Raw genomic sequence first — 17,459 nt, 5'->3', positions numbered from 1 at the left:
CTTTGAAACAGGAGTTCAACAAACTCATGTTTTGCAGGAAAAACAAAAGTTTAGCAGGTTTTTCTTGAAAAAAAAATCTGCAGTATTCTAACTCTGTTTGAAAAAGAAGAAACAAAATCGTAAGAAAGCTACAAAACTACACTGCCCTTGCTGCCTTTAAACAGTAAAAGCTTTACAGTCAACTCTAAAATAAATCACAAACATCTACAGTCTTAATTCATGTTTTGTCATGATGTTCTCATCAGCTCAAAATGTTTAACAAAGCAGGCCTACAAGGAGGGAGGAAGGATAGCAGGAAGGATAGATAACAGTGAGTGGAAAATGATCAAAACATGACCAACAGAGATTTTCTGAAAACGCAGAGAAGAAAGTAGCTATTTTGTCTGGATCAAAGACATCTGGAAGATATAGGGACAAAAAGAGGGGAAGGGGAAAAAAAACCCGAAGTGTAAAAGAAGGGGAGACCCTCATCCAGCAAAGCATTTGCACTTAGGCTCAGGGTGAAGCACGGCCTAAAGCTAAGCTTGAACCAGTGTGTTGCTGGACTCAGAGGAGGGAAAACAATAGCAACAGACAGTAATACTTGAGCAGGTACCCTCCAAGAACTTGCCATGTTTACATAAAGTCTTTTAAATTTAGTTTTTCAGCTCTTTCTAGCCAAGACTGCGATTTCAGGCTGTAGAACGTTTCTGAAGAGGACACAGTGGCTCTTACCAGACTTCACTGCCTTCAGACAGACCACCTAAGGTGGGAAGAGACCATTTCCAATCATCTGGTCCCTAACATAGCCCTTTTGATCTCTGTAAATGTAAATGAAGAGTTGTGGAGAGAGCGTTTTGTCTGGGAGAGGTCACTGGCACCTGGTCCCTAGGTGTGGCCTTTGGGGGTATATTTATCCCCACTAAAAACGGGTTTGCCTATAGAAAGCACCTTTCCACTACTGAACCTGGGGAGAAAAAACACAACAGGAATGTCCTTAGGACATTTTGGGTGAGGAACTTCTACACACTTATTCCAAAAGCCCATTAAAAATATACCTAAAAGAAAACACAAGAAAACAGAATAGAGCAAACAAATTGCCCCCAAAAATCATTAACAAAAAGCAGAAGTAACATTATCAAGCTATATATATAATGGTTTTCATTAAAAAAAGAAGAAAAAATGCACACCTACCGCCTGCAGTTCTGGTCAGGGTCTCCCTCCGCCCCACCCCCACCCCACCCCCACCCCAAATAAAAGAGTAAAAATAAAAAAAAACTACAAATCAAATAAATTAATCTTTCCACCAGCCTGGTTACCAACTGAAACAATTTCTTCCCCCACTACTCTATTTCCTGAACACATGCGTTAGAAACCTTAAGAAAAAAATCTGCAGTTCTTCAGATGAACCTGAAAGCAGAACTTTTCCCCCATTCTTTGCAAACCTGGAATTATTTTAACAGTAGACTTTCTGTGCATTGGAGAGAGGAGATGGGTGTCAGGTATGGGTGTCCTTATCAGAAGGTCAGAATGACTCCACCCCTGCTGACAAAGAGTGCTTGAATCTGGGATGGCTCTGGGTTAATGGCATCCCTTTGAGCTTGAAATCACCACTTTCTCCCTAACTGTAACGTGAATTTCTTAGCACTTGGATCTGTCTAATGATTGAGATAATATCACTCATTAGCTCTAGTAACAATGGCCCTGGCTCACCAAAGTATTTCAATGCAAATAGCATCATTGAAGCCAGTGGGGAATCACTCCCTCAAAGTTAAATATGTGGTTTACTACTTGGGCCAACGGGATTCCCAATGCACTCAGGGAAGTAGAGATGTTTTGTCACGTTCGAAAGACAGGTACTTATTTTAGGTTTGGGGTTTTTTACAATAAATTGCACAAGCTGTGGTGGAAAGACACTTGAGCTTACATGTTAACTTCCAGCAGTGGGGTAAGGGATGAGTAAAGGATGCCAGGTTTGCATGGCAGCTGGTAGGAAGTATCCAGGATTGTATATTCTGCCCTTCAGGCAGCTGGGAAATTTTTGCCAAATCTTTATTTCCCTTTAGTGAACATATTAAAACATGTAACAGTGGAATTGAACCTTTGTGATCCTTCTTTTCCATCTGGAAGTACATCTGTGGAGATGTACCCACAAAATGGCCTTAACGGGCCAGCAGAAAACATTTCTGGAGGGCTCCAGACAAAGTACATCCAGTGGGTGCAGTGGAGACCAAAGCACAAGTACAGGAAGCAAAGGAATTAGTCAGTGAAACCAGACTTTTTCCACACTCCACATTTTCTTCTTCTGACAACATATTTCATGCCTTCAGTATGGTTCAAAAAACCCCAAACAGGAGAAGAAAGTTTGTGATGAAAAGGTTAAAGATGGAATCATCAATGATACAGGTGGAAGTTTGTCATCTGCTAACCAGAAATGGTAGCAAAAAGTGTTATCCTCTCTGAGCAGCAGTCTGAACTGAACATGGGGGTTCCTCTGCTTTTCTAAAGAGAATTGCTCAAAAAGAGTTTCTTTCTTGGATCAAAGGATCCCCTCCCAGAAATATTGTCTATGTCTTGCACTCATTTATGCAGCTGCTGCTGGAAAATGAGCCTAATTCTTCATCTGAAGAGTCTGACCACAATAGTAGAATGAAGTGAAAATGACCAAAGAAAAAGAATATAAATGGTGCCATTCTCAACCCCTGCCACTGGCCTCTGGGGGACGACAGAAAGCAAAGCAGAAAGCGCTGGCATGCTGAGCTCCCGCAGCCCCAGCGGGCAGCATCTGGGCACACATTCCTGGTGTGCCACCGAGGAACTCTTCCCAGGCTCCAAGGAGGGAACTTCCAAAACATCTCCAGCAAATCTTCAGGAAGGGCCTCCTCCTTTCATTCTGCTGCCATTTTCCAAGCTTCTCCACTCTCAGACTCACTTTCTGGCTATCAACCAAGGAGTTTGACCCTTGAAGTGGCAGACAAAAGGTTTCACATGAAAACAGCCAGGCAGAATTGACAGGAATCAACAGCAACAGTACCCTGGTTACAGGTTTAGTAGGGACAGAGCCTGAAACTGAACTGCCACACTCAGGGTGGTACAAACCCAGCTGCCCCCTTGGGGTTTCTTTGGACATGCAAGGAGCTTAGGTTTGGGAAGAGCAGCAGGTCAGTGTGGTGTCACTGATTTGAGACCTCTTGTCTATCCCTAGTGGCTGATGAGATTGGATCAATATTGGGGCTGTAGAACAGCAATACAAAATGGCTGTCTGGTACTTCAATGAAAATCCCAGGCTATAATCTGCAGCAGCTACAGGGAACATTTGTCACCATTTTCCAACCTTTAGGACAGATGAGAGAGTACCCTACACATTTTCCCAGTAGTAGCTAAGTCTCTGCTGACCCAAGTGAGGTACTTTCGAGAGTTCTGGCAATTTCACTTCAAGGTCCCTCACACCTCAGGCAAGAGCTTTCTCACAAATACAGCAGTCAAAAATCAGGCCGAGAAATAAAACACGTACAGCATCACCTCGAGAATCCTGTAGTCAGGACAAGGTAACAGATGTGCATTCACTTTGCTCTTGGATCAGATAAAAACAACCAACAATAATCCCATGCAGTGCAATCACAAATACCAGCTACACAAAAACCATGCTACACAGACCAAATGGAACAGGAAGCTTTGGCAGGTTCTCCTAGGGATGTCTATGTTTTTAAGGATTAAGAAGAGCGAGGATTTTGAGAAGGGACTGAAGCATTCAAACATCGTTCCTTGCAGCTGAATGCTTCAAGATCAGAGCAGGAACTCACTGCTGCTACTACAACCTTCCAAACCCAAAGCACTAGGAGTACACCGGGCTGGGCCTTTAGTAACTGCTTTCTTTAACAGGTGTGCAATTAAAACACAATTGGAACATCAGCTGTTCCAATTAGCTCAGCTTCACAGCTACAAAGCCTTTTAACAGGGAGCTGGGGCTTATATTAATGACATCTATTACTGAGAAAACCAACAAGAATCCCTCAGTGCTCTGTGGTTCATTTTCTCTCCATGCTGTTTCAGCTCCATTGCACCAAGCATCTCATGAAAACATCATGCATGGAAACATTTCATCCCAAGGACAATGTTGGCATGAGAACAAATGGTTATAAATACCATGAATTAGTTTAGGTTGAAAGTTGCAAGGAGCTGTCTAACTGTGAGAGCACTGGAGTCGGAAGAGCCTGCAGGGCAGGGAGGGAAGGGACACAGGGCAGTGGAAACCGTACTGGTTTTTAGATGAAATTCAGTAAATTTCTGAAAGGGTGAGGTGACTGCTGCAATCCATCTGTCAGAGGCTGGGCTGGGTTCCTTGGGCAGTCCCCAGCAGGCCTTTCCCTGTATACAAGGGAACTACATCCCTTACTCTGTCACTTTATTATGATGGTGCTAAAAGGCTGTATGGAATTGTCTAGAAAAACAACTGATTAATAGTTTGTGAATAGATGAATAGTTGAGTATGGAGGAACCTCATGGAGGTGACCCCTTCCACTGGCACAGCTGTAGCCAGGAGAAGCTGAATTCCTGTTGTAGTGGCAGCATCATGCAAAGACCAGGATTTTGGTGGATCAGCCTCACAAATGCATCACCACTCGTGTTTCTCCTTTGTGATCATTAAATACTAGTAGCTTTCCCCTGAAACTCCTGGGATGCCCACTGCCTTTGCCCCTATGTGAAGGACCAAGACAAGTAGACATGTTTTAGGAAACAGATTTAGACTTCCACTTTTCCCCTCATTTTCTAAGGAAAGAACACTTATGTTCACTTTAGTCTGGTAGTATTTTCCTCTCTGGGTAATTTAGACTTGAGACACCAACAAAGGTAGGTCAGGAAGGATAATTAAGATGTGCATATGCAAATGATAATTACACACTCTGCAAATTTGCATGCGACCTTTGGTTAACATTTTAAAAAGTCATATGGATTGATTTCACTAATACACATTTGTTAGGATATCGAGGTATATGCTGCGTTATGCTTAATTTTAAATAAGACTTTAATTAAGCTGCTTCAAGGCCTACAATTTAGAAAGGGAGTAGAATTTCTTGCCAACCAATTTCTTGCCTTGTTGTCAGGAGGGTTAGTCTAGCTCATGGGAGGATAATTAAACTGCGAGTCTCTACGTTCCCAGTTCATGGGGACTACCATGAGGTTTTTCAGCAACACTTTAATTCATCACAACAGAAGTGTTAATGTTTCGCTTTAATAAAAAATAGGTAATATTTTGAAATATTCTTGAATGATCCAGCTTGAAAAATGAAAATGACCTTTAAATCTATACAGGGCAGTTCCTTTGGGCACTTTTAATGCAATAATTTATTAAGTTCCTATATTCATCATATGTGCACAAATACCATGTAAATATTACAGCTGTACTCCATGACAAAACAAGCGCAATACAGAGAACTGACAAATGGAAAAAAGGGAGATCTAGTATTTTCTGTACAAAAAAATATGCCACTTTATGATAATTTGTAAAAATGCATAACTTCTGGCATTTCAGAGAAGAACACTGTATAAAAATAAATATTCTATGTACAGTAACACACACAGGCCAATCCAGGGTTAGAATCATCACTGCAAAAGAAAACATAAACAAGTGTTAGTGACAACTCACTAACAAGTGTTAGTTAGTGACAGCTCACAGGGGGAAGGAGCACGCCATGGGGGGAAGGACACTGTTAGGGAAGCTGGCTCTGGGTTCTCCAGGAGGAAAAGCAATGGTGACAGATCTCAGCAGGGACCCTTTCCACTTCCCCAGGTGCCAAAGTGAGGAAGGGAGATTCACCCCAGGCTGACTCTGCCTCCACCCTCTTCCTACCACTGTGGCTTGAACACTTGGCATTAACACCCACAGTGGGCACTGAAGGTGGGCCAGACCCTGGGGAGTGCAGGTGGGGTCTGAGGGAATCCAGGTGGAAATCTCATCTTTGTACAAGGACTAGAAGCAGGGCCAGGCAGCTCACAGGCCACAGATACAGTTCTCTCCTTTGTAGCCCATAGAGCTGAACTCTGATATACAAATAAGGAGGAGTTTTGGTTGCCACTTTGCAGGGATACAGTCCTGGAAATCCCATCCATGCATCCACACCTCTTCTGCTCTTATACAGATTCATGGAAAAACATCAGCAGGACCCATGGCACTGCCAACTCAGCACAACAACGTTTCCAAGATTACTTTACCTTATTCCAGCAGCCTTGAACTGGAAGGCCATCTTCCCCCTGCAAAAAAGATGGATGAAATAGCAGTTTAGGACACATAAAGTAGTACAGAGATGGAGAAAGGAAGGCATGGGTTAACTATTACTGCAACAAACAGTTTGAACCAGGGCTGGAGGAATAGTCAGAGATATTCCTCACCATTCAGATGACCCAGACTTCCGGCTGGCAGAACCAGTGCAGCCTGAAGCAGGGGCTGGGGTGAAGAAGGGAAATGCCTGCACGCTGTCCAAGGGACTTATGTACCCGAGAACCACTCTCTCCTAAGAAAGGAGTCTATTCAGGCTTCCTTGAAGGAAGAAGAGAAGGAACACAGGAGGGCCAACTGAGCCAGAAAAATACTGCCAGGGGCTGGCAGTGGGAAGTGTGAGGTGGCTGCTCTGTGTCCTCAGGCTTGGCTATGTAACATTGAGCTTAAAACCAAACCCCAGAGTCAGCACTAATCTCAGACCCTGAGGAGGGTCTGGAAAAAACCTCCCTTTCCTTTCTGCCCTATCTGTCAAAGGGTTTGCTTTGTCATGTGAGACACTGCCCAGCTATCCCCTCTTGCCTCTGGGGAGATCCTGCTCCCGGGAAATTAGGAAGGCAAGCAGCTCCTCTGCTGGTTCAGGATGTCTCAGCTGAGTCCCTGAAAAGGGGCTTTGGCTTCAATAACACAGTGGGATTTCTGTGAAAATCCCCCAGCACTTCTGCAACGGTGATGTCTTGGGCTCCATGGTTGGGAAATGCTTTTGTAAATGACTGCCATTCATTTCAACCCTGTGAAACCCTCTTTGATGGGCTGGATGTGACACCAGTGCTAAGGTGCTCTGGGGCAGGAGATAAAGTCAGATGTAAGGAGATAAATCTCTGACATGAGAAGTCAAATATTTGTGCTGTGTGCACATGGTAGATTCGTGGTCTATCGCTATTCCCCAGGAAACCCCAAAAAAATACAAACAGAAAAGCAAATGCACAGTAGTATATTGAGAAATTAACTATTTACTGGAGATGCACTTCCAGGGGGCTCATGAATGTTACCATGATAGTACAACAATATTGCTTTTCAAATGCATTTTTTGACTTTGGTCTCCTTGTGCTGCTTCCTCCCCTTCCCCCAACTACGTGGAAACACGGGATTACAAGTTATTTACTGGGTAAATTGTGGCGTTCCCATTGGTACACTGGTGGTGATAGGAATGACTGGTGTAGTGCACGGCAGGAGGAGATGGGAAGTTAGGTGTATGAAGGAATGGGAGGCCAGGGAGTCACAGCTTAGGGATCAAAGGAAGATCAGGGTCACAAGGAAGTGTTTGTTGCAGGCGAATGTGCCAAGAACAGAAACATGACATGCTTACTAGTACCAAGGATCTCCTTCCACATATCTCAGATGTGCAAAGAGTCAGTTCACAGCCTCCATAAGCTACACACATGGATGTGTCAGCTGGATGCTAAGCTTCTAACCTAGCTGGATCAAAAAACATGCTTATTCACGTTCCCAAGCTAGCTTGCATGCCAGAACACTATGTATAAAAAAATAACAGCATCCGTATTTCATCAGATTTTCTGGCAAGTCTCCCTTAACGAAAATAGTGTGAATTCTAATACAGCCATGTGGGGTGAATCCTCACTGGGAGCACTGACAAAACCAAAAAGGTCGTGTACCAGGGCACTGGTGAAATCCTTGCACCTGCAAAATTAGGGGCCTTATTCAGCCAGATGTTACTCTATAGAAACCTGGCCATGATAACTGGGAGACAAAACACATGGCTCTGTGGTCTTCCTCCTTTGTGGACTGTTCTGGGCAGGTACAGCTTCACCTGTGGGACTGGAAGAAGTTTCTGCTACCCAGAATTTAGAGAGCTGCAACTGAGACTTTAACAGTGGTCACTGCCCCAAAGAAGCAACAGCAGCACCTAAAGGAGGGAATACTGGATGGAAAACTATGTTAGCTCTTCACAAAGCTCAAATAACAACAGCTTTTTATGGCAGTTTCCTGTTTTGTTTTTTTCCTCAAGAAACTAGGAAAACCTTCTGAACTAAATGTGGCTTTTTGCTTTGGGGTGCATTTTTCCAGCTAGTGAACTAACAATATCCCATCCAAAGTAGATGGCATCAAACATCCTTAAGTGAGCGTAAAGCTTGGAAGGACCATACTCAAGCAAACTTTGTCAGGCCAAACAGGGCCGGAAGGGCAGGGGAGTACAAATTTCTTTGTATTACAGAGATGTTGAGACTGTCGTAAGGAGAAAAAAATCCCACCCTGAATGCTGCATCTCCAGAAATATCAGAGAAAATGAATAAATTGATGACCTTTACTGGGATACTTAGAAATCAGTTGGGGTTCGGTGTTTCAGAATACTTTTGCCCTACAGCTGTTGAGCTAGATCAGGCACTAATACAATAGTCATTTTATCACTCAAATAAGATGGATATTGGGAAACAGGCAATCCCAAATTCAAGTTTTTTGGATACTATGGATACAGTTTGGACTTCTGGGGAGAGTAATAAATAGGAATTACTCAGCAGAGAGGTTAACTGTCCCCATTAATATGTTTCACATGGGCTTACTGATGGGATAACTATTATTTTCAGTCATCTTAATGTATGGGGTGACTGAGGGCATATGGAACCATGTCAGGCTGTGCTCAACACACACAGGCACTTAAAAATAGAGTTAATAAAGGACACAAGCATTGCAGCTCCTTGTGAGGAAGCCAAGCCAGTGCAGAGCTGGGTCTGCATACATAGGTTTACTGGAAGCTGTGAAAGTGAAGGCAAAGGAAGAATTGAAGAAATTGTAAATAAAACCACATTCCAACTCTACTTTTCCTCATGCCACAAAGTACTGCTGACAGCAGCTGGGAATCAGAATGAAGGGAAGGGCCTGGTTCTGACAGCAGCTATGAGAGGAAGGGAAGATGGAGACAGGTAAGGAAGGAACTGCTGGGTGTCTCTAGGGCATGCAGCTGTTTGGGGGATCAGAAAATAGCATCAAGAGCCAAAAAGCAAATGAGCATGCAGGAAAGGGAAGGTACACCATACCAATGGGCATGGGGCATCCAGGCCGTCCAGCCCAGGTAGCCCCGGCTCACCCTTCTCGCCTTTAAAACCTCGGAGACCCTGTTTATGAAATCAACCACTATCGTTATTTCATTCAGTGCCAGCCAGCTCTGTGTCCCAGGAGGAGAAGCCGAGTCCTTGCTGGGACTGGCACAGGGCACTCAGCTGCACACCCAGCACAGACCCCTGTCTGCATCAGCATCAGTTTCGTTTTTGGTTTTCTGTCATCTATGAGCCAGGAGATGCTTCTCTAAGTTAAAGCTGAGAGGATGGGACTAGCGTTTCCTCCATTACAAAACCATCCATTCCTCTGATCTTCACTAGGAAACCCAGCAGCTGGATTTTTAAAAGCATGATCCCCAAGTACTCCTGGAATTTGCGGCACTGCTAGCAGATTTTTGACAGCATTTGCTGTAGCATATGAATTTAGATAAAAATGTACACATATTCCTGTATATATTAATTTGCCTAGACTTACAGCCAATCTATTTTGACAGAAACACATCCCATTTAGGATAACTGAGACTTGTTTTCCCTCTGGGTAGTGCAGCTCAAGTGCCCTGTGTGCTCTCAGGCCATCATATCAGCTGGCTGTTATTCCAAGACAAGGAAACCAGCATTCCAGTTTTGCTATCACATATATTTGATCCTATCAAGCATCTCCAGAGAAGAGCCGTAACCAGCAGCAAAGGAGACAGGGCTCTATCTGCAGAGGAGAAAGCCCCGGGCTCCCAGCACATGGGACATCCCATGTACCCCAAACCTTTGTGAGGGCTGGAAGAGGAAGGAACATAACCATGGTCACTCAGGAGCCTGATCTCTCAGAGGATCAGTTGGTCCCACAGCTTTGCCACAGGCTGTGGTGGGAACCCAGCCAGACCTTACCCAAATGTTGTACTTTTGCAAGACTATTATTTATGTTATGATTTCCTTCTGTCTTCCCCATCAACACATCTTAAAACAATACATTTGATGAAACAGGACATACCAACGGACAGGGTGCATCTAATCCAGGTGCTCCTTGGTCTCCCTTATCCCCTTTAGACCCTCTAGAGCCTTTCTTGCCCCTCTCCCCCTGTAAATAATAGTTTAGTCCAAGAAAAAAAAGAATACACAAGAGCTTTAGGATCATCCAGTTCAAACAAATGTCAGCGATAGTTTAAAAAAGAATAAACATTTCGGAAACATTTTAAAATAATTATCCCTCTGAGATATTAAGTGAAGATCAACATATGGAGCTGCTGAGCAGTAACTGAGCTGCATAAACACTGTGGCTGTGGCTGCAGTCCCACTCTGACAGACTATGAGGGCTCAGCATCAAAGGGATCATCACACCACTTGTCGGGGCTTCCCATACACCAGAGAGAGGCACCTTGGAGAACCGGCTGACCCCAGACTACACAGGATGGGAAACCACCCCTCTGACCAGCAGTGTGCCACCTTATCTCAATCTCCAGCTGGCTGGGAAAGTCCCTCTGCCACTGGAGCTCTGGGATAGCACTGAGATGCTTTTTTTATGCCTCTGAATTCCCATTCTCAAAGAAAGTCTCACTCAGGGAACTCTCAGCCAGAGAATGAAGGAAGTATTCAACCCCGAGAATCTGCACAGTCTGGCTGTCCTTTGGGATGCTCTGACTAGCGCTCTCCCAAAAAACCTGTTAGACCAGAGTAGTCCTAGGCAGCACAGCCACAGGGCAGCAACTAGTCCCTGATTCTTAACTAGCAGCACAAGGCAGGGCATAGTGTGGTATTTGTCAGTTACATCCACACCAAATCCTTCTGTGTAACAGGAAATTCTCGAAGCTGCTGAGCATGAAACAGGGAAGGGGCTGCTGCACAGGGAACTGAACTTAGGGTCCTCGTGGGGAGTGTTAAAGGAATTAAGGGATAAAATCAGACAGCACAGGCTGCTGCTTGTTCTTTTAAAAAAAATGTTAAACCCAAAGCTGGCAAGAGAAATGGATTGGAGAGAAGAGGCAATGAGGAGAAGTCACCCAGAACCAAGCACTGGAATGCAGAGGATAATCCAGGAAAAACGCAGCATGGGTTGCTCTGGAGGAAGGAACCAGGAAGAAAGGTGGAAGAGGAGGAAGGGATAAAGGGGACAAAGGTGGACCTATAGGAGCAAGGAAGATACACAAACACACACACACACACAAAAACCCCCACAGGCATTAAAATAACAGCAGGACAAGTTCAAGGTTCACACTTTTTCAGCTGGATTACACAAAATGCTGCCTGTTCCCACTGCCATTAGTGCCACAACCCCAGGCACAGCTACGCTGATCTCCTGCTTCAAGCAGAGAGCAGCAGGAGCATTTCTGGGATTTTAAAAGCCTAGAGGAAAAGAGAGGATTTTGGCAAACTGGGACTTCGGAGTAGGGAGTAAGGGGAAATCCCTGGACAAAGGCTCAGTGGGAAAAGGGTTATTTTCTAGGGTCCCCTAAGATACTGCACTTGCCCATTTACACTCCTGAGTTTCTCACACTTTTCCATTGCAAGCCATGGGCTGCAGTGAGGCAGAGTGCATGCACACTTCAAGGGGCCAGTCAAACTCCCCACTCATGCTTTCCATGCATCCTCTACAAGGAGTTGCAATTTCTCCCAGTTTTCACTTGATTTTATGCCAGAGCTCAGAGAAATCCCAGCTAATGAAAGCTAATGAAAGATCCTTTTCTTAACCAAGATACTCAGTTCAAAAACCAACTGAAAAAGTCTAGGAATTAAAAATTACATTTTTTAGAAGCCACACAAGCAAAACAAAAGTGAAGAGGAAGTTAAGAAGCAAAGGCAGAAATGCAATGATCAAAAAAGGGGAGAACTTTGCCATTCCCATGAAACTTGAACCTTTCTCCCCTAGTTTAAGATGCCAGCTGGCTAGTGCTGTCCAAAACTGTCCTTTCTGTGCAGAGTAAGGTCAGAAATCCATTGCAGATAGAGGATAGAGAACACTCACTATGCATCAAAAGCAAATCCACATAATGAAATAATCACACGGGCACATGCACTATAAAAAATTACATTTCCAGATAAATTTAGGTGATGCCAGATTCTTATGAATAAAAGGTGTGTGTGACTACATACACTTGTACTCTATTGAACTGCTTGACATTCATACAATTGTAATATTACAGACTCCAATCCAAAAGTCATTTATATTTCTGAATACAAATTATATTCAACCATAGCTCCTAAATGTTTTTATCAAAAAGATTCAGATTCAAAGCCTCAATAGGCAAGAAAACTTGGTGAAAAAGAAGGAGCTTCTCAACATGCACTTCTTAGCAATGTTTACCTTTCTATAACACAGGTGGTACGATGGGAAAGCTGCCATTCTCATTACCGGGTTTGACCCAGCTGTTCACCATCACTTCCATTCAGGACAATGCCTGAGGAGATTTTATGTCTGATTCTTCAAGGCAGGCAAATTTAATTTATGTTTTCCAAATTTCCATCTTCCAAATTCTCTGCAGGATCGTTTGCTAGAAGACAACCTTCTTTTTCATGCTTCAGGGACAATTTCAGAGTACTGAAATAAGATTTGCTGGCTACACCTCAGCTAATTCTCCCAGGAATCCCTACACACATCAGTAAGTAGATAAGCTGGATTTCCTAAAGCACACCATGTTGGCCTAACTCAAGTCCTGTGCTTCAGTGAGAACAGAGGTGTGACGACAATGAACACATTAGAAAATCCCTCCTACAGCCTTCAGAGAGATATAGCACAATGCCCCAGGTGATGGAATGAGCTATGGGTATCACCTTGTAAAATGTGTGTAAGGTTACTTGGATGAAGGTCTGGCAAACACATGCTAGCTGCTACAGGTGCTCAGGAGTTAACTGGGATGTCACTGTGTACAGGTGTTAGCAATTAAATACAAGGAGTTCGCCTGGCAACTTACCCGGCCTCCCTTGTCACCAGGTAGACCTTGTAAACCCTGAAATGCATCAACACAAAAAGAAATACTTTAAAAACGAGTAGGTTTCATTGTATTCCCACTACAGAGAAGATTGTGTGCTCAGGAGCTTGGGTTTTTTCCATTTGTAACAATGGCCCTATGTCAAAAACAAAACTTTTCCAGCAGACAGCCTTCTCTTCACCTCCATCAGACCATCCAGGTTGCAACAGCACTATTATTACCTTAAGGGCCTTCAGATAAGAAACAAACTAGTTGTGACAATGCAGCAAACTTCGTTTTTTGTGTTAAACAACAAAGCAACTCCATGACTGCATTAGACCAGAGCACCAACACTGGCCCCATTTTGCAAAAAGCAATCCCAGACAGCGGAACTAACCTCACTGAAGGCAGCATTTGTCCCTGCAATGGCAAGACAGGACTCTCCCATACAGCTGGGAGGCAGGCATCCAGGCTGTGAAAGGTAAGGGGAGCTGCTCAAAAGCAGCATTTTGGACTAAGATACACATCCTGGGAGTCCCCCACAGCTTCTTTTGGTAGTTCAAGGACGAAGGTGAATTAACAGTTTCCCTTCAGCCTCCTCCACATCACTCTGAGTCTGCTCTGAAGCTACTCAGCTTCTTCTGTCATTCCCACAGCGAATGAAATCTTTTAACTTTGAGTTACACCTAACTCAGCTGTGACTGCAAACACTGTAATACTGCAGCATCTTCAGCTGTCAACCACAGCAAGGCACAGGCTCTGGAGATAAATCCCTGCTATTCCATACTTACAGGAAGCCCTGCTGGCCCCATTGGTCCTGCAACTCCAGGATCTCCTTTACTGCCCTGAAATGGATATAAAAGAGTAGAAACTGTTAACATTCCTGTTTAGTACAAACAGGTAGCAGAACACCATAGAAGAAAAAGCAAAGGATGCATTTCAAAGCACCTGAAAACCCCCAAGGATGAGCTACTCAAATACCAAAGAGGTGCAGCTGAGGGTCTTGTATGCACAAGGAGAGGGCAATTCCAGCTCTGGAAAAGCCTAGAGCTCCCTCCATCCCTCAGAGTAGTTGTATCTTCAGAGAAGTTACAGAGCATCCATCAGTTCTGAAGCAAACTCACCCTTTCTCCTTTTGGTCCTGCTGGTCCCGAAACCCCAATTGGTCCTGGAGTACCCTGCAGTTGTAGGAAGGAAAACACATCAGGACGCTTTTATTCCAGGGTCTCATTAAAGCCAGGAGACACTGCTACTCCCTTAGGAAAAGCACAGCTTGGAAGGACAGTCTGGTGGTGGAAGGCACCTAGCACCACTACAGCTTTCAGTGTTAGTGGCGATGCATTTGAAGTAGTTGGTACAGGCAATTTGAAGAACATTGGAGCTGCTATGTTAGATCACACCAGCAACAACATACAGAGCCTCATTTCTAATTTTGAAGCGCTCTCTTGACAAGTGTTTCAGCAAACATTTCTATCAGCTCCACAGACAGGAATTCTTTCTCTCTAGTTTATACCAGACAAGGCTGAAAGCTGTAGCAGAGTAAAGGCCATTTACACATGTGATAAGCAATTTGCTTTTCTTTTTGATTATTTCCTTATTTTCTTTACCCCCCCCTGCCCCACCTCAAGTCAGCGTAGTTGAGCGAAATGGAAAGTGTTGGGTCAGTCGTTCATGCAAGCTGACAGACCCCAAGCTGCAGTGCTGAATGCAGGTGTGCACAGGCACAGATGTGAGCTGGGAGGGGTATCCTCCAGTCCCTCTGCTCCCTCTTTGCCATTCATGTCACTCCACCAGGCTCCCAGTCACGCTGACAGGAAAACCCAGTGTTTTTCCTAACCCTTTGACACAGAGGCCATCTCCCACCAGTGTACAGGGATTCCTTGTAGAACAGGGGCATATGATAGCCCTGGGAAGACTGGACAACCCAGAGTTGCTGAGGAAAAGCCCCTGAACTGGCCCCTGGCTGCAGGCAAGCCTGGAAAGCACCTGGCTGCAGGCAGCCCTGAAAGTCCTTGGCAAAGTTATACACTGGTCGTCTCCCCCACTGATTAGAGGCTGTCTAGAGGGACTGGGGGTGAATCTTTGCAAAAAGTAGATATAAGCTTGCATAGGTAAACAATAAAGGGAGAACAATGCTCAAATCGTATCGGTGTACGTGACGTTACTCTGGCCAGCTCTCCAGCCTCGGTCCCTAAAACCAGCACACCAAACTTCTTTTCTGGTGCTCACGAGACTTGCCTGGGTTTTGCGAAATTAATCAAAGAGATCTTTAATGTTGGCAACATGGTGGTTCAGTAATAGTCCCTCTGGCTAAGAGCAGGATTCTGGCGTCTCCAACCCAGACTCCTTGTACAGACTCCTTGAACCCCATAGGTATGGACCTACAATTCCTTCATGGAGCCTCGATAAAGGGATAGTTTTGAGGCACGTTACCTGACTCCTAGGAATAACCAAGGAGCAAGCTTCCCAAATGAGAGAGTCTTTTTCTAAGAGCTTTAAAGCAAAGGGTCTTGCACTTCTTAATGTCAGTCTGCAATCCTTAGTCACTGAAGTAACCCCTCTGATGCGAGCAGGACAGCTCATGCAGATCAGGAGAGCTTTTCAGAGAAGTTAAGGTCTGCAGAATACAAGTGGAAGAGTAGCTCATGCAGCACACAACTTCAGCATGGTGAAGGAAGAGAGAAAAATCAGGCTCTCCTTAGATTCATGCAGCCATGGAAATCTTAATTGCCTGCACTTATACATCATTTAGTGCCATTGAAATCTCCCCTGCACATCTATAAAACTGTATCTATAGTTTCCCCCAAACAAGTGACTGTATAAGCTGCCACTCAGATTCTGTTCAGAAGTCAGAGCAGCTGAAATTATTCCCAGCTATACTGAGGAGGAGAAATTGCTTTTTGTTTTTAAATAGCCAAATGGATTGTACATGGGTGATCTGTGATTTCCCAAGAGGGATTGAAAATATTTGGCTGTTATTTAACAGCTGTTATCCAATAATAGCAGAGCGGCTTGTAGAACCAGGTTTGCATTACTTAGAATCATAGAATGGTTTAGGGTCGGAAGAGACTTTAAAGATCACCTCGTTCCAACCCCCTGCCATGGGCAGGGACACCTTCCACTAGGACCAGGTTGCTCCAAGCCTTGTCCAACCTGGCCTTGAACACTTCCAGGGGAGGGGCAGTCACAGCTTCTCTGAGCAGCCTCTGCCAGTGCCTCACAATAAAGAACTTTCTCCTAATATCCAATCTAAACCTGCTCAATCTTTCATTTTGAAGCCATTCCCCCTTGTCCTATGACTACAGTTCCTGATGATGAGTCCCTCTCCCATCTTATGGGGACCAGCAGGTTGGAGATCCCTCAGGATAGAGAACAGGAGAACGGAGCATCATGGAACCATGCAGAGGTTTCATTCGTCTTGTTACTGAGACAGAGAGGAACAAGTAGGCTGTGAGCCCAGGATCCAGACTCATAACATCAAAGAAGACAAGCGTGTGACATCAATCCTCATTTTAAGTTTAACCCCTCCCAAGCCTGCTGTGATAAAAATATTATTCCTGGTGTAAACAAGACTCAGGTGGAAGACACAGAATGAGTCACGATACTGGGGAGGACGAACATGGGGTAACAGAGAAATGGAACTCACCGGTGGTCCAGGCCTGCCGTCTAAACCTGAAGCACCCTGAACAGACAGGGAGGGTTCACAAAAACAAGGCAGAGGAGAGGGGAGGAGGGTGAGGGGAAAGGAGAGGGGAGGGGAGAGGTGAGTAAAGCAGTGACTTGAGACAAACATATGCTTGCAATTAACAAAAATTAAGATCTCAAGGACAGATGATGGCACTTACAAGCAAACCAACAAAAACATAGAAACACTGAATACATACAATGTTGACCTGCAACTTTCAGATCCTCTTAAGAGTGCAAATTTCCTTCTCTCAATGCCACCAGGAAAGCTCCTGGGGAAGCAGCTGTTCCGTGACAGGTGGCAAAAAGGACAATGTGACAGTGGAGCTGGAATCTGCATTGCCTTTGTGGCAGGCTGGGCAACACAGGTGAGACACAAGGCTCAGATGCCGGTGGTCACCAAAGCATTTACAAGCAGCACAGAACCATCAGCTGTTCAAGTTGCTACCAAGAAACCCGGGGACTGTTGGTGTGCACTGGGTCAGCTGCAGGCTTGCTCCACTCCACATGCAGTTGTTTGGGGGCTTATGAAACAGGTGGCTCATCTCCCCATGTCACCAGTGCAAATTTACACCAGATTGAGATCAAGTGGCACTTTTCTGTCTG

At 44.6% G+C, this 17,459-nt stretch overlaps 1 protein-coding gene across 23 annotated transcripts in view; it reads right to left on the bottom strand.

Annotated features, from left to right (window-relative positions):
* Positions 1-1,227: 1,227 nt before the first annotated feature.
* Positions 1,228-17,459, bottom strand: part of COL13A1 (collagen type XIII alpha 1 chain) — a 90,723-nt gene continuing 74,491 nt past the window's right edge. For 18 of the 23 annotated variants that reach the window (XM_032115923.1, XM_032115922.1, XM_032115935.1 and 15 more), the window contains 7 exons: positions 16,816-16,851; positions 14,294-14,347; positions 13,961-14,014; positions 13,173-13,208; positions 10,259-10,345; positions 6,193-6,231; positions 1,228-2,940 (listed from right to left, as the gene is read on the bottom strand). In XM_032115923.1, coding sequence (XP_031971814.1) covers positions 2,908-2,940; positions 6,193-6,231; positions 10,259-10,345; positions 13,173-13,208; positions 13,961-14,014; positions 14,294-14,347; positions 16,816-16,851 — 339 coding nt within the window. In that variant the 3' untranslated portion in view covers positions 1,228-2,907. Of the gene's footprint in view, positions 2,941-5,192; positions 5,587-6,192; positions 6,232-10,258; positions 10,346-13,172; positions 13,209-13,960; positions 14,015-14,293; positions 14,348-16,815; positions 16,852-17,459 lie in introns of those variants that run through there. The other 5 variants (XM_032115918.1, XM_032115929.1, XM_032115920.1 and 2 more) reach the window with 5 other exon arrangements.

The sequence above is a fragment of the Corvus moneduloides genome, chromosome 8 (assembly GCF_009650955.1).
Source record: "Corvus moneduloides isolate bCorMon1 chromosome 8, bCorMon1.pri, whole genome shotgun sequence".
NCBI classification, from domain to species: Eukaryota; Metazoa; Chordata; class Aves; order Passeriformes; family Corvidae; genus Corvus; species Corvus moneduloides.
Note: the sequence above shows the minus strand (reverse complement) of the source record. Positions and strands in the feature narration are given on the sequence as shown.